Source organism: Typopeltis vanoorti, chromosome 18 (genome assembly GCF_054136105.1).
Source record: "Typopeltis vanoorti isolate ZY-2024b chromosome 18, IOZ_Tvanoo_1.0, whole genome shotgun sequence".
NCBI lineage: Eukaryota > Metazoa > Arthropoda > Arachnida > Uropygi > Thelyphonidae > Typopeltis > Typopeltis vanoorti.
This window is the reverse complement of record NC_143566.1, coordinates 103,550,539-103,575,461: the sequence shown is the minus strand read 5'-3', so window position 1 is coordinate 103,575,461 and position 24,923 is coordinate 103,550,539. Positions and strand designations below refer to the sequence as shown.

Genomic DNA, 24,923 nt, shown 5'->3' with positions numbered 1-24,923 from the left:
GAAATTACAGAAAATCTGCAGAACAATTAAATGAACACTGACTAAAAAAACAAGACGAGAAACTCAACTAAAATTTGATGAAGTAATGGCCGCTCCCACTCTATTATATGGTTCAGAAACATGGATTGTTTAAAAAAGATGAAAGTAAAATACAAGCTGCAGAGATGAGATTTTTAAGAGCAATTAAAGGATGCACAAATTTGGACCATATAAGTAAAGAGCTAGATATTTACAATGTAAATAAAAAGGTAGAGAAATATAGAAAGAAATGGAAGGAACATCTGTTTAGGATGAAAAGATATTGGCTACAAAAAGAGATGGATAGATATAGACCAAAGGAAAAGAGGGGAAAACTACTGAAGCTGGAACAGGCAAATATTCAATACAAACACATACAATCCTAATTTAATCCTAATCCTTGAAAAGAAGACTATTTTATTTCTTATTGGGTCATCTCCTTTGAAAGCCATTATTTTTGCCTATACTTTATATATTCTCTATACATTGTTCTGAAATTTCATTTAATGATTTTACTGATATTTATAAATTAACTTCTGATGTAGCTATTACAACTCAATCGTCTGCAAATAACAGTGTATTTATTTGTGGGTTTATTTGTATACCAAATAGGTTATGCTGTTTCCAGATTGTTATAATTTTATTTATATATATATATACTGTACATATTAAAAATTAGGGATAACAATGCGCATCCTTGCCATACTTCTTTTGATGTTCCATTCTGATATTTGTTCTTATTTGACTGCTATTTATATATTTTAAAGATTTTGTCTATTAATTTTATCAGGTTTTTTTTTATTATTATCAATGAAGACCTACATCTGTTCCTTTTTGAAATTCTCTTCTCTTCTCTTTTCAATTAATAATTTTAGAGTAAAAATTGAATCTATACAAGATCAGCCGTTTTGGTTTTCATGATATTGATATATCAAAAAAAAAAAAAAAAAAAACTGGGATGGGGGGGGAATATTTCAGAGTTGAAACCCCTCACACACACACAGTCTTTTCTTTTGGTATCCTATAATATTAAGCAGTACAAATTACATACTGCTTAATGTTATAGGATACCAAAAAATGAAAAAAAGAAAGACTTGCAACACAGTGGTTAGTTGAAAAAAAATTATGAAAAAAAAAAAGGTGATCTTTGAACACACACAGGGTTTTATGCTTAAAAAAATATTTTGAATCATAAGTGTAAAAAGTCCTTTTTTGATTTTAATTAAAAAACAAACATACTTTTTTTTTCTTGCATGTTAGGATTAATGGCCTGTCACATTCAAGTAGCTTGACTTTATTTTTTAAACCTAATTAATGCTCTGATAGGGTGGTTAATTGCATTTGTTCTCCTGGCCAGTTTCCTGTCTTGCAGGATGAACAACCCTGCTACATGAGACTGACTAATATACGTTCAGTTCAAAAAATCCCGATAAAGATTAAAAGTTCTTTGTGTCCCAGGCAGGATTTCAACCCAGGTCTTTCGAACTGAAGGGCATCATCAATACCAACTGAGCTATTGCTCTTTGCATTTTTTTTTACATGTATTCTTGGGAGAATAGTGGGAAAGAATCTTCTAAAGAATTCATAAACATTTTTTCCAGTGAATCAGCTGTACTAAAAATATTTCAAACTTAGGTAGTATTAATTATTTGAATATCCTGTTTATTTGTGATTTCATAAGCTAATCTTAGAATCAAGTTCTTTCTCTGTTTCTTCACCTTTCTTTAAAATTAAACTTATACCACATGATATGAAAATCGAAAAAACTGCATGTTGATTTTAGATAAATTAAACCATTCTGTCATAAAGTGAGTAAAAGATTCAAAATTTCATATCCTGTAAAATGTCTAAATATCTGAAACTCATGGTGCTTAAAAATTAGTTTGAGGTTTAAAATGAAGTGATGCAACTAAACAGAGAATTTTTCCTTCAGATTATTAGGTCACCTGTATGCAGGTGAGGCACTTATTCTTATGGACCGTATTGCTGATGCAATAGATCACCTTAATCCAGAACACATAAAAGACATTTCTCTTTCTCTTCCTGAATCGGCAGAAGATTTGAAATCGGGAGAAAAGATGGAAGACTCTAATAATAAGCTGAATGGTCAGTTGCAAAGTAAGTATTATTATTCTTGCTGTTGGCATTCAGAATTATGAAAAGGAAGTGGGGATTTATTTTATATATATATATATAAATTAACATTTCCAAGAAATTAAATTCTTGGTTTTAATCTTTATCGAGGTAAGCAAAACAATGTTTTGCACATGAAGTATCTTCACATCTGAGCTACTTGTATATAGAGACTAATGACTTCACATCAATTGCTTTAGCATTTATCCCGTGATGTCTATGTATCCCTTTCCAATGTGTATAATGCTGTGCATCATGGGAAGGGCCACTACCCAGACCAGTTTCGAACTTTATTGAGGTCTCATCAGTGGGAGTCAGACCCGGAAGATATACCAAAGTTGAAGTAATGCAGAAGTCACTTAGTTCTCATATACAAGCAGTGAAAAGGTGTCAGACATATTTAATGCAATGAATAATATGGTGATACCAAATAGAAAAAATACTATTTATTATTTGAGCACACAATTAATTTCATTTTCTTAGCAAACTTCATCGGGTACATAACATGAAAAGAGAAATACAAAATATACATTACAAGAGGCAGCTATAAATTAACTTGCAAACTTATTTGCTGACATGAAGCTGTTCTGGATGTCATAGTATTAATCGGCACATTCAAGGACGCATGATCTCGTGTATGCCAAAGTTGGATAGTTAAAGCATGACAATCAGATTGGTTATAACTAAGGTTGATATTAAAATGGACTGGATTGAGGACAATTTCTGTTGATTCTATGATTTTTCTCTCCAGATCACTGGATGAATGACAAAGTCATCCTTGTTAGGGTGAGCAGAATTAAGAGCATGATTAGATAGCACTGGCTCTAGTTCTGCTATATGTAATATGTCTCTTCCATACAAACTCAATGGATTTCTCTGTCTGACCAAAATAGGGCATATTGTAGTTACACCAAAGACAGTAAACTCCTGGATACTTTAGGCTGTTGTAATGGAGTTTGGAAAGAGGAATAAAAAGAAACTGTGGATCTTAAATTTCTTAAAAATTTTAGCTAACTCTGGTGAAACAGAGCTGACATATGGTAGAGATATAAAGCCTTTTACATAGGTACTTTCTTCCGTATGGTGAGCAGGTGGATTAAAAAAAAGCAGCTTATGAACAATCTGTTTAGGATAGCTGTCTTTCTGAGACTAGTGATCATCTGCATAAAGTATGAGAACTGCTAGAACAAATTGTTTCAAGCTTTCAAAAAAATAGTTTTTCCTGGAAAAAGAGTTGTAATTGACGAGATCATGATTCCCTGGTGTGGAAGGCTGTTCTTTCGACAATATATTCCTAGCAAGATTCATAAATTTGGCATCAAAGTGTACACTTTGATGCCATATTTCTGAGATGTTGTATGTGTAGCTGGCTACACTTACAACATCTGCATGTATTCAGGTAAAGATGGCAGTGAATGGTTGAGGCCATGCTCGTTCCATTACTTTGAAATTTCTTCATGGCTTCTTGAATGCAGGAAGGATTTTATTTGCAAATAACTTTTATACGAGTTTAGCACTATCTGAGGAACATTTCTCTGGGGAGCAATCAGAAATAATAGATTTCGATCTCCGGCAGAAGTTATGTTGAAGAAAAAAGAAACATGGAGAAATAATAGCTATGGAAAACAAAAAAGGCATTAAAATACTGGAAATGGACTGACAAAAGATCAATGACTGTGTTGACAACTTACAGAGATCATCCTTGTTAGTTAGTTAGTAGAGAGTTCTCCTAAGAATAGGGCAGGGCAGAAAGTACAGAAACTAGACATGATGCTCAGCTATAATGCTACTAAGAAAGGTGTTGATCTCACAGACCAGATAGCATGTTATTATGTATTCATCATCATCATCAAATTCCTGCCATGTACCCTAAAGGGGTGTACAGGATATGATAGTACTACATGAAAAAAATTACATCATTATTAATTTCCTATCTACAGTTTTCCTCCAAATCAGTCTGTTACTTGTCAAGACTCCAACATTATCAGATCTTATATTTCTATCGTCTAAAGTGTTTTGTACCGTATCAATCCACCTATATCTTGGTCTTCCTCTGGGTCGTTTTGCTGCCAACCTGGCAGAGAACACTTGTTTTGCTAATCTTTCCATGCCCATTCTGTTTAAGTGACCATACCACCTGAGATTAGCTCTGCTAACGCATTCCTGGATGCTGACAATGTCAAGTTCTTTCCTAATATCCTCGTTTTAATATGATATTGCCATTGATGCCATTTGTTCATGCCTATAATCTTTCTCAGGACTCTCATATCTGTGGTCTCTAGTCTTTGGTCAAGTGTTTTACTTCTGACCCAGCTCTCAGATATATTCCTAGTTAAAACTGGTTTGAACACTGTCTTGTACACAGCTAATTTAGTGTTCCGACTGATTTCTCTCTTATTCCATATGAATTTATTCAATTGACTTCCCACCATACCAGCTTTGCTGATTCTGTTGTCTATTTCTATATTTAATTTACCATCTTCAGTAAAAATCGTGCCTAAATAGCTGAAATGTTTTACTTGTTCCACAGGTTCTGCATTCACAACACAGTTGACATTTTCAGTGATTCTGCCTATTTTCATTGTCTTTGTCTTTTTATTGCTGACCTTCATACCATATCTATTACAACAGCTATTCAATTTAGTCAGAGAATCTTACAGACCTGTAGCAGATTTATTTAGAAGTATAACATCATCCGCATAAAGCAAAGAGCTGACATTAACATCTCCAATTTTGATATCATGTTTAATACCACTTTCCTTCATAATGTGATCCGTATTGATAATGAATAACAGAGGGGATAATGTACATCCTTGTCTCACACCAGATTTAACATTAAACCATCTTCCTGTACTTCCTTCAATTCTAACTGCTGACTTACAACTCAAATAAAGACTAAGTATTGCTTGATATAATGCCCCATTGACACCATATAACTGAAGCGTATTGAATAGCTTCTCTCTTGGCACCTTGTCATATGCCTTTTCCAGATCGACAAAACTTAAATACAGATATTTGTTATATTCCCATTCTTTCTCGACTTTCTGTCGTGAAGTGAAGATCTGATCCTGACAGCCTCTATTTGGCCTGAATCCAGCTTGTTCTTCACCAAGCTTTTCTTCCACAATTCTTCTCAACCGTTTCTCAAGTATACTTGCATAGATCTTGCCAGGAACACTCAGTAAGGAAATACCTCTGTAATTCTCACATGCAGTTTTATTTCCCTTTTTATATGTGGGTACTATGAGAGCTCTACTCCAATCATCGGGAATTCGTCCCTCTGTCCAGGCTTTCTGGACTATGCAGTGCAGCCACTGTAAGACTCTTATACCACCATACTTCAGCATTTCTGGTCGAATATCATCTACTCCTGCTCCCTTTCCACATTTCAAGCCTTTGATGGCTTTTTCTACTTCTAGTATGGATATGTATTCCTGACTGCATGCCTGGTCAGTGTTTTTTACCACTGTGGTGTCATCACTGCTTGTTTCATTTAGCAGTTTTTCAAAGTAATTACTCCATACTTCAAGGATATCTTTTTCTCCCGTTTTCATGTCACCTTTATCATCTCTAATTCCTTTTACAGCACTCTTTCCTCCATTCTTAAGCTTCTTCAACAACCTCCAGAATATTTTGCCACCTTCTTGATATTTATTTTCTATATTCTTGCCAAAGTCCTTCCATGACTTTTGTTTAGCTAGTTTTACACAGTGTTTAGCATTCTTGCATTTGTCTCTATATTCTCTAAGAGCACAAGCTGACTTATTTGCCAGGAACTTTTGATATGCTTTCTTCTTTTCCTTCACTGCCTCTTTAACTTCCTGTGTCCACCAGGGAGTTCTGATTTTTTTATCCTTACAGATAACCTCACCACATGCCTCTCTGTCAGAATCAATCAATGTTTTCTTCAGAGTTTGCCACTGAATCTCCAAGGTTTGATTCCTGTTCTCAAACTCTTTCATTTTTTCTTCAATAATCTTTGTGTATTTTAGCCTACAGTTCACATCTGAGAGCTGCTCAACTTTTATTCGCTTTAAAATTTTCTTACATGTTATTCTTTTCAATATGAAATTCAATTTTATCCTGCTCAAGACTAAATAGTGATCACTTCCAATTTCAAATCCTCTGTACACTCTGGTGTCCTGCACCAGGGAGAAAACATCACTATCAACAATGACATAGTCAATGAGACTTTTCTTATTCCTAGCCTCTTCTCTCCATGTGAATTTGTGCACATTTTTATCATTTTTATCTTGGAACATGGTGTTAGTAATAACCAGTCCATGTCCTGAGCAGAAATCCAACTGATATTTGCCATTATTATTAGCTTTGCTGTTTTCTCCAAATTTTCCCAAAATATTTTTGTATGTCTCACAATCATTTCCTACTCTGCTATTTAGATCCCCAACAAGGACCAATTTTTCATTGTGTCAGTTGCTTTTTCTAAAGCCTCAAAAAATTCCTCCACTTCTACCTTAGTAGAACCTTCTGTGGGACCATAGGCACAAATAAGTCTCATTGTCCAGTTCCCCATGCTCATATTTGCCCACATTACTCTACTTGAGACTGACTGCCATTCAAGAAGATTAGCCTCGTATTTTGTGTTGAATACTATGGCTACTCCTTCTTTTCCTTGATTGCCATTGCCTGAATATAACATTTTGTATTTATTGCGCAGAAAGATCTCACCAGTTTTGGTCTTTTTTGTTTCAGTCACCCCTATTATGTCGATCTGGTACTTATCTAATTCCTCAGCTAGCTCCATTTCTTTGACATTCAGGCTTCTTACGTTGATAGTACCGATCTTTAACTCTGGTGATGTTGAGTTGGGGTTTATTTTCAGATTTGTTCCAGTAGCTGACTTTTCGCTGTTCGCCCTGGTTCCCTGGCGAAAACAACGGTGGCCTAGTTTAACCGCGCGACGCCCCAGCCGGCATGAAATTTTGTCATGTTGTACCATCATTCTATATTTTGGTTTAACTAATAAGAATACAATTTGGTCGGCTAAATCCCAAATTGCCAGCCCATCCTCATTCGTTCAGTATCCAAGTAGATACCCAACAGGGTGCACCACGAGAAGGTGAGGATTGGACATTAGGTCAGAAGCCCTGGTCGGTTCTCCGCATTCCTTTAAAGGCTATGTGGAGGTCTCCTCTCAGTTATACAGCTTTGACCCTTAAGCACCCCGTTATTATGTATTTAACATTTTATTATTAATTCATTCTCAGAAAAGCCGTCAAGAGGTATAAAAAAATTGCCATGGAAATACTCTTTAAAACAACTCTTGTGAATGCATGGATTATTCACAGAAAACTCAGTTCTAAAGGAAATATCTCTATTCTGCAATTCAGAGAGATAATCATAAAAGAATTTTTAGATACAAGAGAGACTACATCTAAAGAGATTACAATGAAAAGACAAAACATTCATCATTTAAGAAAAATGGATGGACTGTCATGCAAGATCGGTAAGTGCTGCAGAGAATGCTATCAAAAATTTTCAGGAATTGGTGAAAAGAAATTGGCAAGTCGGAAATCTAAGAAGGTGGCAACATACTGTATAAACTGATGGACAGCCTCCTAGGTATTTAATGTGACTCAGACATATGAATAATTTACTACTTTTAAAATAATATAATAATGTAGTCATGTTATGGTATCCATAAATAAAAAAAATTTTTTTCTGTGTATAAGCAAAAATAGATATTGTGAGCGTTTTTTAAAAAATAAAATGTCTGTATAAAGAAAAAAAAAGTATTATACTTCGATATAAGTCTGCACGGTTAGCCTCATGGCTGTGCACTTCGTAACCATATGCCTGGGGAAGAAGTGTTCTAGGTTCGATTCCCATCGGTGATGTGAGGAGCTGAAGGATCTTCCTCAGCCATAGCCAAGTTAGCCAGTCTTGGTCATGGACAGTAGGGTTTTTTCCCCAGTTTATTCTTTGGGTTTTCATCCCACAAAGCAGGCAAACTGGCCTTGAGAACTCACCACTACAGGACATAGATACACCGGGGAATAGGGCTGGCCACCTTATCCTGTGAATGGTTAGTGTCCGATGATTAATAAACCCTTGATACTGCAAGGTAAAAGAGGGTAAAAGGAAAATGAGATGAGACTTCTATATAAAAAAACACTGCTCATTAGTGAATAACAGAATGAATTAGTGAAATATATAAAAAAAAAGGCAAGAAATACACATAACAAGCACAATCAATTATACAAGATGATTTGCTCCCTCAGTCAACCCACATGTATTCCTGCCACATTCACTCAAATCAGCTGATCAGCATTATTAGATCATAGGATAAGCCCCTCCAGTAGTTATTTACTGAGCTAGCAATGTATACAGTTGCTGTTTCTTATTGGTTAGTGATTTATATTTCACAAACAAATCCCTTTCCATCTATTAGTTTTTTTTTTGAATTATGCCCATCATGATTGGAAATCAGGGTGCTTAAGAGTGAAAGCTGTATAACTTAGAGGAGACCTCCACATAGCCTTTAAAGGAATGCGGAGAACCGACCAGGGCTTCTGACCTAATGTCCAATCCTCACCTTCTCGTGGTGCACCCTGTTGGGTATCTACTTGGATACTGAACGAACGAGGATGGGCTGGCAATTTGGGATTTAGCCGACCAAATTGTATTCTTATTCCAAAATAAAAAATGATGGTACAACATGACAAAAGTTCATGCCGGCTGGTGCGTCGCCTGGTTAAACAAGGGTCCCGTTGTTTTTGCCAGGGAACCAGGGCGAACAGCGAAAAGTCAGCTACTGGAACAAATCTGAAAACACACCGCAACTCAACATCACCAGAGTTAAAGATCGGTACTATCAACATAAGAAGCCTGAATGGCAAAGAAATGGAGCTAGCTGAGGAATTAGATAAGTACCAGATCAACATAATAGGGGTGACTGGGAAAAAAAAAAAAAAAAAAAACTGGTGAGATCTTTCTGAGCAATAAATACAAAATGTTATATTCAGGCAATGACAATCAAGGAAAAGAAGGAGTAGCCATAGTATTCAACACAAAATACGAAGTTAATCTTCTTGAATGGTAGTCAGTCTCAAGTAGAGTAATGTGGGCAAATATGAGAATGGGGAACTGGACAATGAGACTTATTTGTGCCTATATTCCCACAGAAGGTTCTACTAAGGTAGAAGTGGAGGAATTTTTTGAGGCTTTAGAGAAAGCAACTGACACAATGAAAAAGGAAAAGTTGGTCCTTGTTGGGGATCTAAATAGCAGAGTAGGAAATGATTGTGAGACACAAAAATATTTTGGGAAAATTTCGAGAAAAGAGCAAAGTTAATTATAATGGCAAATATTTGTTGGATTTCTGCTCAGGACATGGACTGGTTATTACTAACACCGTGTTCCAACAGAAAAATGTGCACAAATTCACATGGAGAGAAGAAGCAAGGAATAAGAAAAGTCTCATTGACTATGTCATTGTTGATAGTGATGTTTCTCCCTGGTGCAGGACACCAGATTGTACAGAGGATTTTAAATTGGAAGTGATCACTATTTAGTCTTGAGCAGGATAAAATTGAATTTCATATTGAAAAGAATAACATGTAAGAAAGTTTTAAAGCGAATAAAAGTTGAGCAGCTCTCAGATGTGTAAACTGTAGACTAAAATACAAAGATTATTGAAGAAAAAAGGGGTTTGAGAACAGGAACCAAACCTTGGAGATTCAGTGGCAAGCCTTGAAGAACGACCTGATTGATTCATCTAGAGAGGCATGTGGTGAAGTTGTCTACAAGGATAGAAAAATTAGAACTCCATGGTGGACACAGGAAGTTAAAGAAGCAGTGAAGGAAAAGAAGAAAGCATATCAAAAGTTTCTGGCAAATAAGTCAGCTTATGCTCTTTGAGAACACAGAGACAAATGCAAGAATGCTAAACACTGTGTAAAAATAGCTAAACAAAAGTCATATGGGAGCTTTGGCAATAATATAGAAAATAAATATCAAGAATGTGACAAAATATTCTGGAGGTTGTTGAAGAAGCTTGGGAATGGAGCAAAGAGTGCTGTAAAAGGAGTTAGAGATGATAAAGGTTACATGAAAAACAGAAGAAAAAGATATCCTTGAAGTATGGAGTAATTACTTTGAAAAACTGCTAAATGAAACAAGCAGTGATGACAGCACAGTAGTAAATAACACTCACCAGGCATGCAGTCAGGAATACATACTTGAAGTAGAAAAAATCATCAAAGGCTTAAAATGTGGAAAGGCAGCAGGAGTAGATGATATTCAACCAGAAATGCTGAAGTATGGTGGTATAAAAGTCTTACAGTGGCTGCACTGCATAGTTCAGAAAGCCTGGACAGAGGGACGAATTCCCGATGATTGGAGTAGAGCTCTCATAGTACCCATATATAAAAAGGGAAATAAAACTGAATGTGAGAATTACAGAGGTATTTCCCTACTGAGTGTTCCTGGCAAGATCTATGCAAGTATACTTGGGAAATGATTGAGAAGAATTGTGGAAGAAAAGCTTGGTGAAGAACAAGCTGGATTCAGGCCAAATAGAGGCTGTCAGGATCGGATCTTCAATTTACGACAAATAGTCGAGAAAGCATGGGAATATAACAAAGATCTATATTTAAGTTTTGTAGATCTAGAAAAAAAGCATATGACAAGGTGCCAAGAGAGAAGCTATTCAATACGCTACAGTTATATGGTGTCAATGGGGCATTATATCAAGCAATACTTAGTCTTTATTTCGGTTGCAAGTCAGCAGTTAGAATTGAAGGAAGTACAGCAAAATGGTTTAATGTTAAATCTGGTGTGAGACAAGGATGTACATTATCCTCTCTATTATTCATTATCTATATGGATCACATTATGGAGGAAAGTGGTGTTAAACATGGTATCAAAATTGGAGATGTTAATGTCAGCTCTTTCTTTATGCAGATGATGTTATACTTCTAAATAAATCTGCTACAATTCTGAGATTCTCTAACTAAATTGAATAACTGTTGTAATAGATATGGTATGAAGGTCAGCAATAAAAACACAAAGACAATGAAAATAGGCAGAATCATTGAAAATGTCAACTGTGTTGTGAATGGAGAACCTGTGGAACAAGTAAAACATTTCAGCTACTTAGGCACAATTTTTAGTGAAGATGATAAATTCAATATAGAAATAGACAACAGAATCAGCAAAGCTGGTATGGTGGGAAGTGAATTGAATAAATTCATATGGAATAAGAGAAAAATTAGTCGGAACACTAAATTAGCTGTATACAAGACAGCGTTCAAGCCAGTTTTAACTTATGGATCTGAGAGCTGGGTCAGAAGTAAAACACTTGGCCAAAGACCAGAGACTGCAGATATGAGAGTCCTGATAAAGATTAGAGGTGTGAACTGATGGCATCAATGGCAATATCATATTAAAAATGAAGATATTAGTAAAAACTTGACATTGTCAGCATCCAGGAATGTGTTAGCAGAACTAATCTCAGGTGGTATGGTCACTTAAACAGAATGGGTGAAGAAAGATTAGCAAAACAAGTGTTCTCTGCCAGGTTGGCAGCAAAACGACCCAGAGGAAGACCAAGATATAGGTGAATGGATACAGTACAAAGTGCCTTAGACGATATAAATATAAGATCTGATAATGTTGGAGTCTTGACAGGTGACAGACTGATTTGGAGGAAAATTGTAGATAGGTAGTAATAATAATAATAATAAAAACTACAGAAACGAACTTTCTTTTCCTAAGTACAAAATATAAGATCTGAAATTGCAGCCAGTAAATAAACTTGAACCAGAAATGAAGTATAAAAGCACATTTTATGGCTCATTTTTACAGCTAGCAAAACTAACTGGATACTATAATATTTATGCAGTGAATTCAAATGATTCTAAGTTTTTTGTGCTGTTTTCTCTTATCTGGATAGATTCTCCACTTTCCTTTTTTTTGTTCAGATAATATTTTTATTAAATACATTTAACTCATGCATTTAAACACACATTTTGGAATTGGTTCATAATAAAATATTTAAAATGATATTTTTGACTTAACAATGATTATTTTTCTCAATTTAGACTGGTTTCCCAATGTACTTTCAACAGCAAAAGTAGTTATGCAATATAATCTCACAGTGGCCTATACTTTGCGAGGTGAGCTTGATAAAGCTAGTGAATCCCTGCGGCAGGTAATAAATGATTCATGCATTTTTATTTTATTCTTGTGAACAGGTGGAACAAATTTTGTGATCTAATTCATTCCATGTGGCATTTCTCAGCATAGTTTAAAATGTTTATTATAGCAGAATTTTTTGGATAAGTCTCATGGATATCTTTAGTACTATAGACTATGTTGTAGAGATAGAATAACATTAAAATGGTACAACAACGATCTGATACATGCGAGGTTGAAAATGAAGTGCTTAGTATGGTTAACCATTAGAGAATGACAGGAATTAGACAAAAGACAGGATAATGTTTATTTATATATATATAAACTGACAATTATATGGTGCAGAGTGTTTAAGAAAATTACTTTCTAAAATGAAAACTTTTAAGGCAACCATTTCCCTTTAGATTTGATTTGTGGAGAAGAACACAGCTCTCTTCGTGCTCTCTTATTACTAGGAAATGCTCTTTTAGGGAAGACTGTTTTTCCTTCCAACTCTCTAACCCTGTAACACCTTTTAGGCTTTTGCTATCTACTGTAGTTTTGATGCTCTAAATGGACATATACCTCGTATGAAATAGAGATATAGCTTGCATTTTGGTGAACATTAGAAAGAAGCAGCTTGTATGTATATGAAAGGTGACTGGTAAACCCATGGAGTGCAGAAGTCTGACTTTTTAAGTTCCTTGGACATATGAAACAGAAACTTGTACCATCTGGTTGTCTAAAAATAATGTCTATGATGAGGTAGATGGAGTTGATTTTATGTAGGAATGCTTGATTCTCTTTGAGAGGAATTTCAAATCATGAAAATGTAGTTTTGAAAAAAAGATAGTCAAACTTCTGCACTCTGTAGGTTATCAGTCACCTTTTACTTTATATGAAAGTTGTTTCTTTTCTGACATTCATCTAAAGATAGCTAGAGTCCATTCTCCCATGCAGGAGTTAAGTACTTGGCCTGATTTTGCTCGATCAGTCAGTTTAATAGAACAAAATTCCTCAGGAATACCATTTCTAGGAAAATGGTATTCAGAAATGCCATTTTCCTAGAAAGACTATATATATATATATATATATTTTTTTTTTTTTTTAATTTAATTTCATTTTATTATTTTTGTTTTTTTCATGCAACATCACCTTGTGATGTTGCATATTACATGTATAAGAGGTGCTTTCCTGAAAAGAGAACATGTGGTTTCAGTGTTCTTCAACATGAAAAACTATGACACAGCTTGGAGATATGGCTTATTAAAGGACCTATTTAATCTTGGTCTGAGTGGCTGACACATTATCTTGACCATATCATCAAGAAGAGTGAGTTCTTCAAGACTTTATCTTAAGTGTGACTTTCTTTCCTATTAAAGTGAACTCATTTACTGAACAGCTTCCTCCCACAATAGGCAATTGTCTTTATGTTGATGATTTCACAATTTACTGTCACAACTACAATATGCGGGTCATTGAAAGACGACTTCAACAAGTAATCAAGCATGTCTCTTCATGGGCTCTTTCTCACGGGTTCAGGTTATCTACTAAAAACACCATCCATGTGCAGTTCTGCCAGAAATGCACTCTCCACCCTGATCCTGATTTAAGAATGAATGGGACAAACTAGTATCCCCATAGTTGCAGAGGCCAAGTTTCTGGCACTCATCTTTGATAGAAAGTTTTATTATGGGCCCCAGGTTTACAGTTCTACAAGGGGAGAGCATGCTTTGGTGGTTGGACCTGGTCCATCATCAGAGTATCTGATTAGCTACTGATGCTTTTCACACATCACTCATTCAAATGAACCCCTCTCTATTACATAGACAAAAATTTACCTCTTAATTATTCCCTGAAAATATAGTCCTTTCTAGATCACCATACATGGACTAGTCTCTTTTCTTTACCAATGTTCTGTAACACACATCAGACTGCCATTTGTCCTTTTGGTATGCAACAGTGTATAATTTATACAGCCTCCTCGTTGAGTTCTTTGCAGGCTATTTCCTCTCCAATGTATAATCCACATCCAGTGCTTGGTGAATTGCTTCAAGTGTTGCAAAAAATAAAGACCCTTAATTTCAATGTTCAGTTGTGTTGGATCCCTGGCTACATTGGAATTAAGGGAAATGACATTGCAAATGCAGCTGCTAGATCAGTTCATACTTTAATAAAAATAACTAACACTAGGTTTATAGGTAATAATAATTATTTAATAATTATAATTAATAATAGTTTCACCACTTAAGCTAGCGGCTTCATCTGGATTGGGATGAACACACAAATATACGACAAGTGTTAACTATGAATCATTACATAACTAAAAACACCAAATATGTAGGAACCATTACACAAGGATACAGCTACAGCAGAAACGTGTGGAACATGGAAGCTGGCACATGGTCAGTCATTGTTCAGCAGTTATGCTCGATAGCTTTCACAAAAATAAAGTCTGATGTGCTTAAAGATCTGCTAAGTGATTTCCAAATGTCACACAAAATCATTCCTTGGTTTCTGTTGAGAGTGCCTTGTGAATAGATTACCATTGTAGCCTCTTTGATGTTGCAGGTGCTGAAGTTGTCTCTATGTATGGCACGGAGCTCTTGTCCCATTCAATGCTGTAATGAGTGAAATGGAATGCCAGAATGACACCTCCAATATGTCCCTTTTGTCTTATTTCTAACCTCCTCGATGTTTGCCCTATATAATTAAGGCTACGAGAACATAGAATATTGTAATCTTCAGGATGTTTGAAAAGGTTGTGGTCCTTCAGCAAGCATAACAGATTTTGTACTATCATAAAGGGTTTGAAGGCCACTCTAATGTCGTAAGATTTCAGGAGATTTGCAATTTTTAGTGAAAGTTCACCAATAAAAGGGATGGAAACCAAGGCTCTGTAATGAGTGTCATGGATCTGTTGTGGAGAGGAATTATTATTATTACGTGACACCTCCAGTCCAAAGACTCATCGAAGGAAGACACCTGCTCTACAACTCTCCTTATCCACCGCTCAGTCCACCAACTACAGCCAACTGCATTATCTACACCAATGCCATCTGCTGCCCACCACTACCACTAATATTTTCACAGACAATCACAAACATCCATGTCAACAGCAGGATCTGAACCCACAGGCTTTTAGTTGGAGAGTGGATATGCTAACCACTCGACCAACCAATTAGAGAGTAGTATTCTTTGTACCATTTTTTAGGATATCGGTTACTGATCAATAGTTGGAAAATAGAGCATAATTCTTCTGTTAGTGTTCCTTCATCTCTTATAATAGAGATCGCCTTCTTTTTCAACATATGTACAATACCTTTTTTTGTGAAATATGGTGCAACAAGGAGAAATGTAAATAACGACCTGTGGGAGTTGGCTTACGGTACACACCAAGAGAAATGCCTTCGTCTGCTGTTTTTTTGCAATTTGAACATCTAGAAAAGGCAATTTTCCTTCATTTTCAAGTTCTAAAGTGAATTTGATTTTATGGTGAAAGGAGTTAATAGATAACAAAAAATCATATAACTCAGCCACAATACGTTTCCATATTATGAATATGTCATCTACACATCTCCACCAAAGTGACGGTTTAGGATTTGTAGATAACAAGACATTTTTTTTCAAACTTTTCCATGAGTAAGTCTGCACAAGGAGGAGATAGAGGGCTTCCCATTGCAAAGCCTGAAAGTTGTTTGTAGATTTTCCCATTCCATCAGAAAAAATGTGAGTTGAGAGATATCCTGAGGGAACAGATTATCTATAAGCAGTGGTGAGCTATAAGGGACTCACGGAAGCTTGCCCGAACCCTTTGTTAAATTTTTCTCAAATTTGCGAGCCCTTGTTCTTCTTGTTTACTTTTTTATTTTTTCAAAAAAAAAACAAAAAAAAAACATAATTTTTTGAAATATATTAAGCAACAAACTCATACGGTAACCTAACAAAGTGATTTTATTAAATAAAATATTATAGTTACTGTTACCACCATTTTACAAATAAGAATTCACTTTTGGTAGTCGCATATAAAAAGATAGGACTATAAAATAATGCCCCTTGATTGGTATCGTTGATTATCACTTGAAATATAAAAACAAAAGAGAAATATAACGTACTTCAATATTATTGTGTTTAGATAATATTTATTTATTCTTTATAGATTGTTTGTCATAAAAACTTCTATCGCAAACAATAGAAATTTATTTTGTTTCTAAAAAATGTGGACTACTTCATACATGCGATTATAAAAGATTTTATTCTTATTATATTTTAATAGTTAAATAATGTTTTTCTTATTTAAGATAAATCAACACAGATGATTGTGTGGAAATATTTCATGTTTAGATCATGAAATATTTGTTTAAAAATGATAGCCTTTACAGGTTGATTGTCCCCTCATACTTTTTGATTGGCATTTGTACACAAGCTGTATTAATAAATGTTTTTGTGTGAAATACGGTTTTTTTTGCTCGACGATGCGAGCCCTTTGTTAAAATTTCAATTTTAACAAAGGGCTCGCATATGTTTCACTATCCACACTGAGTTTGGATATTGAAACATATGCTCACAAAGTTTCATTATCCACACTGAGTCTGGATATTGAAACACAGTGTGGCTGAGTTATACAGTTTTCTGTTATCTATTAACTTCTTCCACCATAAAATCAAATTCACTTTAGAACTTGAAATTGAAGAAAATTTGCCTTTTCTAGATGTTATAATTGCAAATAAAAAGTGGACGGAGACATTTCTCTTGGTGTGTACTGTAAGCTAACTCACACAGGTTGTTATTTACATTTCTCCTCTTTGTACCATATTTCACAAAAATAAGGTATTGTACATATGCTGAAAAAGAGGGCAATCTCTATTATAAGAGATGAAGGAACACTAACGGAAGAATTACATTCTATTCTCCAACTATTGATCAGCATTGGATATCCTAAAAAAATGGCACAAAGAAAATACTATACTCTAATCCTTCTCCATAACAGATCCATGACATTCATTAGAGAACCTCAGTTTACATCCCTTATATTGGCGAATTTTTGCAAAAAATCGCAACCCTTTCTACAAACATCCTGGAGTTTACAATATTCCATGTTCTTGTGGCCTTAATTACATGGGGCAAGCATCGTGGACTTCAGAAATAAGACATAAGGAGCATGTTGGAGACATCAATAACAACAGAGAAGACAGTTCTTGTCTGGCATTCCATTTCTCTTACACTCACCACAGTACCGAATAGGACAAGAGCTCCATTCCGTACATAGAAGACAACTTCATCATCTATCTGCAACATCAAAGAGGCTATGATGGTAATCTGCTCATAAGGCACTCTCACCAGAAACCAAGGAATGATTTTTGTGACATTTGGAAATCATTTATCAGATCTTTAAACACATCAGTCTTGAATTTTTGTGCAAACTATCGAGTACACCTGCTGAACAATGACTAACCATGTGCCAACTTCCATGCTCCGTGTGTTTCTGTTGCACTTGTATTCTTTTGTAATAGTTCCTACACATTCAGTGTTTTTAGTTATTTAATGATTTATATTTATTGCTTTGTATATTTGTACGTTCATCCCAACCGATATGAAACCATTAGTTTAAGTGGCAAAACTAGTAGGTTTTATTAAATATTTATTATGACCTATAAACCCAGTGTTCAGTGGTGTAGCTAGAGCTTTTGCCGCCCCTCTCAATACACACCAGAAATACTACAAAAAGTCAAAATGACGTATAAGAGAATAAATTAAAACAGTATGTTTATGCTTGAAGTAAAACTTTAATTTCAGCATTCTAAAATTATTTTTCTTGCTTTTCTTTTAGCAAAATCGGCGATGACATTGGCGAAGTCTATTTCATAGTAATGTACGTAATTCTTAATCAATTTTATTTAGAAAAACTCCTCTCACAACTAGCTACACATACAACAATTGTGAGGAAAATTCGCAGTAGTATTACAATATTTGGAATTGAGTTCTTGAGACTGTATTTTAGAATTAACTACAGAAGTTCAAAAAGGTTCAAAGTGCTGCCCGGAGCGGAACGTGCCCTCCCCTAGCTAAGCCTCTGCCAATGTTAGTTATTTTTATTACATTCATTTTTTTTTTTTTTTTTTGGTCGGAAATCAACATTCTCATCAATTCACAATTTCTTGACCTACTGTTTGACGGTCCCTTTATACTGACTACACACAGGTTCTAAAATCAGTTAATTGCCCAATGGTAATACTCTTGGCAAGAAGCACTTGCAATCTAGTCAATGTAGGAACAGGAGAGAGGAAGTTGTTCTTGCTAGGCTCGGCATAGGTTGCAGTTATCTTACACATTCTTATTTCCTGAGGGCTGATGGCACACTTTTGTGTGGGAAATGCAACACCTGTCTTACCATTAGTCATAATCTTGTGGAGTGCTCAAGAATATGACTTCGCACAAAAGAGAGAGAAATTACATTTTTTACTTATTTGGCTGAGCCCTATGCACTCAACCAGATGGTATCACACTTCAGACAGATTGTATAATTTTTTTAGATTTCTACAAAACATTAATTTTTACAAAGACATTTGATTATGGATTTGTATATATCTAGATACTAAACTTTTGTACATACATTTTATTTACTGATCTATCTTCTAATAACTTTGTATATATATTTTATACTATTCACTATTTTATCTCCTTGTAACTATTTATTTATTATTTTTATGGCTCTTTTGCCTGCTTTTGTTTAGGAGTGCACACTTTTTAATGTCATTGACTTTTTACTCAAGAATACTTAGGGCTTTACAGATATATTATAGAGACAAATATATGCAGAATAATAAAGGAAGAAAATTTGCATATACCTTTTTTGGATGTTGTTTAATATCTTCTTTCTGCGATGTGCAGACTTCTGCTGTTAGGCTGTTAAAAGGAAGGGATTTTTTTTGGAAAAAGTGGAGGTGGTTGAGGCAACGTGGGAGAATTAATTTGATAAACCCTTTTTTTTTATATAAGAGTTTATGGAACCCTTCCTCAAAATAATAATTTCTATTTTCAAAACCCTTTTTCCATCTCTTCTCCCCCCCCCTCCAAAAAAGCGCTCCGTCCACCCTTAATAATAATATTATTTGTATATTATATTAAAAAACCGGGGTGCTTAAGGGTCAAAGCTGTATAACTGAGAGGAGACCTCCACATAGCCTTTAAAGGAATGCGGAGAACCAACCAGGGCTTCTGACCTAATGTCCAATCCTTACCTTCTCGTGGTGCACCCTGTTGGGTATCTACTTGGAATCTGAACGAACGAGGATGGGCTGGCAATTTGGGATTTAGCCGACCAAATTATATTCTTATTGGTTAAACCAAAATAAAAAAATAATGGTACAAAATGACAAAATTTCATGCCGGCTGGGGCGTCGCCCGTTTTTGTTCAAGGTCCATGTTGTTTTCGAACAACAGGGACCTTGTTGGTCAGTGTTTCGCCAACAAGGACACTGTCCTTGTTGGCGAAAACAACAAGGTCCCTGTTGTTTTCGCCAGGGAACCAGGGCGAACAGCGAAACGTCAGCTACTGGAACAAATCTGAAAGCACATCCCAACTCAACATCACCATAGTTAAAGATTGGTATTATCAACATAAGAAGCCTGAATCGCAAAGAAATGGAGCTAGCTGAGGAATTAGATAAGTATCAGATCGACGTAATAGGGGTGACTGAAACAAAAAAGGCAAAAACTGGTGAGATCTTTCTGAGCAATAAATACAAAATGCTATATTCAGGCAATGACAATCAAGGAAAAGAAGGAATAGCCATAGTATTCAACACGAAATATGAGGCTAATCTTCTTGAATGGCAGGCAGTCTCAAGTAGAGTAATGTGGGCAAATATGAGAATGGGGAACTGGACAATGAGACTTATTTGTGCCTATGGTCCCACAAAAGGTTCTACTAAGGTAGAATGGAAGAATTTTTGATGCTTTCGAAAAAGCAACTGACACAATGAAAAAGGAAAAGTTGGTCCTTGTTGGGGATCTAAATAGCAGAGTGGGAAATGATTGTGAGACATAAAAAAATATTTTGGGAAAATTTGGAGAAAAGAGCAAAGCTAATTATAATGGCAAATATCTGTTGGATTTCTGCTTAGGACATGGACTGGTTATTACTAACACCATGTTCCAACATAAAAATGTGCACAAATTCACATGGAGAGAAGAGGCAAGGAATAAGAAAAGTCTCATTGACTATGTTATTGTTGATAGTGATGTTTTCTCCCTGGTGCAAGACACCAGAGTGTACAGAGGATTTGAAATTGGAAGTGATCACTATTTAGTCTTGAGCAGGATAAAATTGAATTTCATATTGAAAAGAATAACATGTAAGAAAGTTTTAAAGCGAATAAAAGTTGAGCAGCTCTCAGATGTGAACTGTAGACTAAAATACACAAAGATTATTAAAGAAAAAATGAAAGAGTTTGAGAACAGGAATCAAACCTTGGAGATTCAGTGGCAAGCCTTGAAGAAAGCCCTGATTAATGGCTGCACTGCATAGTTCAGAAAGCCTGGACAGAGGGACGAATTCCCAATGATTGGAGTAGAGCTCTCAAAGTACCCATATATAAAAAATGGAAATAAAACTGAATGTGAGAATTACAGAGGTATTTCCCTACTAAGTGTTCCTGGCAAGATCTATGCAAGTATACTTGAGAAACGATTGAAAAGAATTGTGGAAGAAAAGCTGGGTGAAGAACATGCTGGATTCAGATCAAATAGAGGCCGTCAGGATCAGATCTTCACTTTACGACAAATAGTCGAGAAAGCATGGGAATATAACAAAGATCTGTATTTAAGTTTTGTAGATCTAGAAAAAAAGCATATGACAAGGTGCCAAGAGAGAAGCTATTCAATACGCTACAGTTATATGGTGTCAATGGGGCATTATATCAAGCAATACTTAGTCTTTATTTCGGTTGCAAGTCAGCAGTTAGAATTGAAGGAAGTACAGGAAGATGGCTTAATGTTAAATCTGGTGTGAGACAATGATGTATATCCCTCTGTTATTCATTATCTATATGGATCACATTATGAAGGAAAGTGGTATTAAACGTGATATCAGAATTGGAGATGTTAATGTCAGCTCTTTGCTTTATGCAGATGATCTTATACTTCTAAATAAATCCTCTGCAAGATTCTCTGACTAAATTGAATAACTGTTGTAATAGATATGGTATGAAGGTTAGCGATAAAAAGACAAAGACAATGAAAATAGGCAGAATCATTGAAAATATCAACTGTGTTGTGAATGGAGAACTTGTGGAACAAGTAAAACATTTCAGCAACTTAGACATGATTTTTAGTGAAGATGGTAAATTCAATATAGTAATAGACAACAGATTCAGCAATGCTGGTATGGTGGGAAGTCAATTGAATAAATTCATATGGAATAAGAGAGAAATTAGTTGGAACACTAAATTAGCTGTATACAAGACACTTTTCAAGCCAGTTTTAACTTATGGATCTGAGAGCTGGGTCAGAAGTAAAACACTTGACCAAAGACTAGAGACTGCAGATATTAGAGTCCTGAGAAAGATTAGAGGCGTGAACAGATGGCATCAATGGCAATATCATATTAAAAACAAGGATATTAGGAAAGAACTTGACATTGTCAACATCCAGGAATGCATTAGCAAAACTAATATCAGGTGGTATGGTCACTTAAAAAGAATGGGTGAAGAAAGATTAGCAAAACAAGTGTTCTCTGCCAGGTTGGCAGCAAAACGACCCAGAGGAAGACCAAGATATAGGTGAATGGATACGGTACAAAGTGCCTTAGACGATAGAAATATAATATCTGATAATGTTGGAGTCTTGACAAGTAACAGACTGATTTGGAGGAAAATTATAGACTAGAAGTTAGTAATGATGTAATTTTTTTCATGTAGTACTATCATATCCTGTACACCCCTTGAGGGTACATGGCAAGAATTTAATGATTATGATGATATTATTCTGCTATATTTGTCTCTATGATACATCTGTAATGCTCTAAGAATTCTTGGGTAAAAAGCCAATGATATTATAAAAGCGGCACTCCTAAACGAAAGCAGGCAAAATAGCCATAAGAATAATAGTTTTCAAGAGGAGTAACATGGGAATTTTCCCAGAAATAATACTTCTATTTATTTATTTATTTACCTATCAACACTGTGTACTACTGTAATCCCTGTTCTGCCACAGTATGACCTTTGTTATCCTTGCACCATAAAAACCCCAAATCAATCAAATCAAGAACAGATATATTCTGGTTACCTCTCTGAATGGGAGTATCCCATCATCCTTGTGATGTGGTTGTATTGAAAAAATTGAGTGAGTTAAAATTAAGTACTTTCTTTCTTTCTCTGCCTTGTGTCTCTGTGAGGTTGGTTCCTGTGCCATCAATGCAGTGAAGAGCAAGAACTGATCACAGCTTCAAATCTTTTGCATTTTGTGACTAAGATTATTTTTAAAAATAAAACAATGATTAAAATTTTACTTACCTAATTTTTAAGCACAATCTTAATACCCATTTTTTAAATGATAAAATCTCTCCTTAAGAAACTGATATTTTGTCTTGAATTTTGATGTCTTGTTCAGTGTGCTGTGAGTTGAAAAAGGTTGAAAATCAGAGCTATATCTAGATGAAGAAAGACAACATTGATTTGAGAAATATTACATTGAAGGTTTAACTCGCTAAAATGTCACTGTATAGAAATATTTAACATGTCATGTACAAGGTCTTTTAACAAAGATGTTGTCACCAATTTTAGGTATATCAAAATAAAAGTTGGTGACTTGTGTCTTTTGCTATTGTGAGCACAGGCTACCACACACACATTGAGTCTGAGACTGAAAACTTTTGCAAGAAATGTTTTTCATATGCACATGAGGTGACAAAAATTAGAGGGAGCATCTTCTATTCATAATATGGAAACTCTACATACATATATATTTTTTGTAAAATATGTTATATTTTTTTTCTTCCTTTTTTTTTTTTTTTTTTAGAATAATTAGTCCATTCATGTGGAATTTCCATATTTTCAATTATGACTCACTTATCTTTCTTTTTTTCTTTTCTTTTTTTTTTTTTTTTTTTTTTCTGAGGTTCATCAGCAGTGTTTAGAATATTTTTCCACCTTCAGGATATTTATTCTGTAACCTTTGTCATGGCACAGTATATAATTTTTTTTTTCAAAATCTTCCTGTGAATTATTTAGATAAGTTCACACATAAAATATCTGAAAATTTCTCAATAAGAGAAAAATTTTCCTAGTGAGATCAAGAATGGAGATTGTGGAATAAAATTTAAGAATTAATAAGACACAATAGTAAATGCTTTTTTCCCCCAAAGCAGGTTGGTGCATCCAAAGGACAAGGAACAGGAATTCCAGTCCAGGCCCTAATGTTAGCCATTTATATTCAGTTACAGCAAGGTATCATATGCTTTTTATACTACATTTATTACTAACTATATTGATTTATATTAAATAAAGTAAAACTACATTTCTGGAATTTTCTTGTATATTTATTATAATAATAAACTTGTACATATTTTGCTGTTCACTAAAAGCTAGCGAGAGTATAAAAAAAAAATCTTAATATTTTGACAGCAGTTGTTTTGAAATGTGTAATATTGATAAAAACATAGATTATTCACTTGTGTTATTTGACATATCAAACACAAAACATTCATTGTTGCACTAGATCTTTAGATGTTACTGGCATAATGGAAATAAAATAGGTTGCCTAACATGAGACTTTCAGGTCCTGTTTTAAGTACCATCCGATTGTATCACCTCTGAGGATTCCATAAACATTCTTGAAAACAAATCATCTAAAATACAGTATAAAGGCATATAAGCATTTCATGATGTTCTGAGAAAACCTGTGCAGCGAGGTCACTTTTTTCCCTTTCCTTTTATATTTAAAATTGCTCTGGTTTTCTTTTGTGTAGATCTCAAAACTTTTTCCAGTCTGCCTGACATACGTTTTGCCATAGGTATGTGGAATCTTGCATACTCCAGGATGTTTTTCAAAAGGAATTCTGTCTTTCGGCAAACAAAGAAAATTCTGTAGGGTGAACAAGTTTAAAAGTAGTTATAATATTCACTTGTCTTAGAAAATGAACGGACATATCTTTAAACTTTCCTGGTGTAAGGTAAGAAAATGGTTCTCTTATAATATATTTTGTAATCATATAAGAAGAGTGTCTCAGAGAAAATAACTTATTTTTGTCAGTAGCCATTTTGAAGGAATTGGTGAAAAAGGAGTTTCTCAATTTTCAGTTTCTCAATGAACAAATGAAAGTTTATCTTTCTTTTATTCATTGTTAGATTATATGTTAGACAAACTGTAGAATCAAATACACAGATATTATTCAAGAAAAACTGAAAGAATTTGAAAACAAGAACCAGACTGTGGATATTCAGTGGTTGATTTAACCAGATTTGATGAGGTAATAATAGGCAAGGCTAATAATAATGGCATCTGCTGGATTTCCAGTAGATATCATTATTATATACAAGATATGGACTAGTCATTATGATGGAAGTTTTTTCACTTGGCTATGCTACCAATTATATATTTGGTTTAATCCTTTATCCAAGTGTAAGCAAACAAAG

At 34.7% G+C, this 24,923-nt stretch overlaps 1 protein-coding gene across 4 annotated transcripts in view; it reads left to right on the top strand.

Moving 5' to 3' along the window:
- Positions 1-24,923, top strand: part of Not10 (CCR4-NOT transcription complex subunit 10) — a 155,091-nt gene that overhangs the window by 121,646 nt on the left and 8,522 nt on the right. For 3 of the 4 annotated variants that reach the window (XM_090407829.1, XM_090407827.1, XM_090407828.1), the window contains exons 12-14: positions 1,952-2,136; positions 12,216-12,325; positions 23,654-23,735. In XM_090407829.1, the coding sequence (XP_090263955.1) occupies positions 1,952-2,136; positions 12,216-12,325; positions 23,654-23,735 (377 nt within the window). The remainder of the gene's footprint in view (positions 1-1,951; positions 2,137-12,215; positions 12,326-23,653; positions 23,736-24,923) is intronic. The other variant, XM_090407830.1, reaches the window with a different exon arrangement.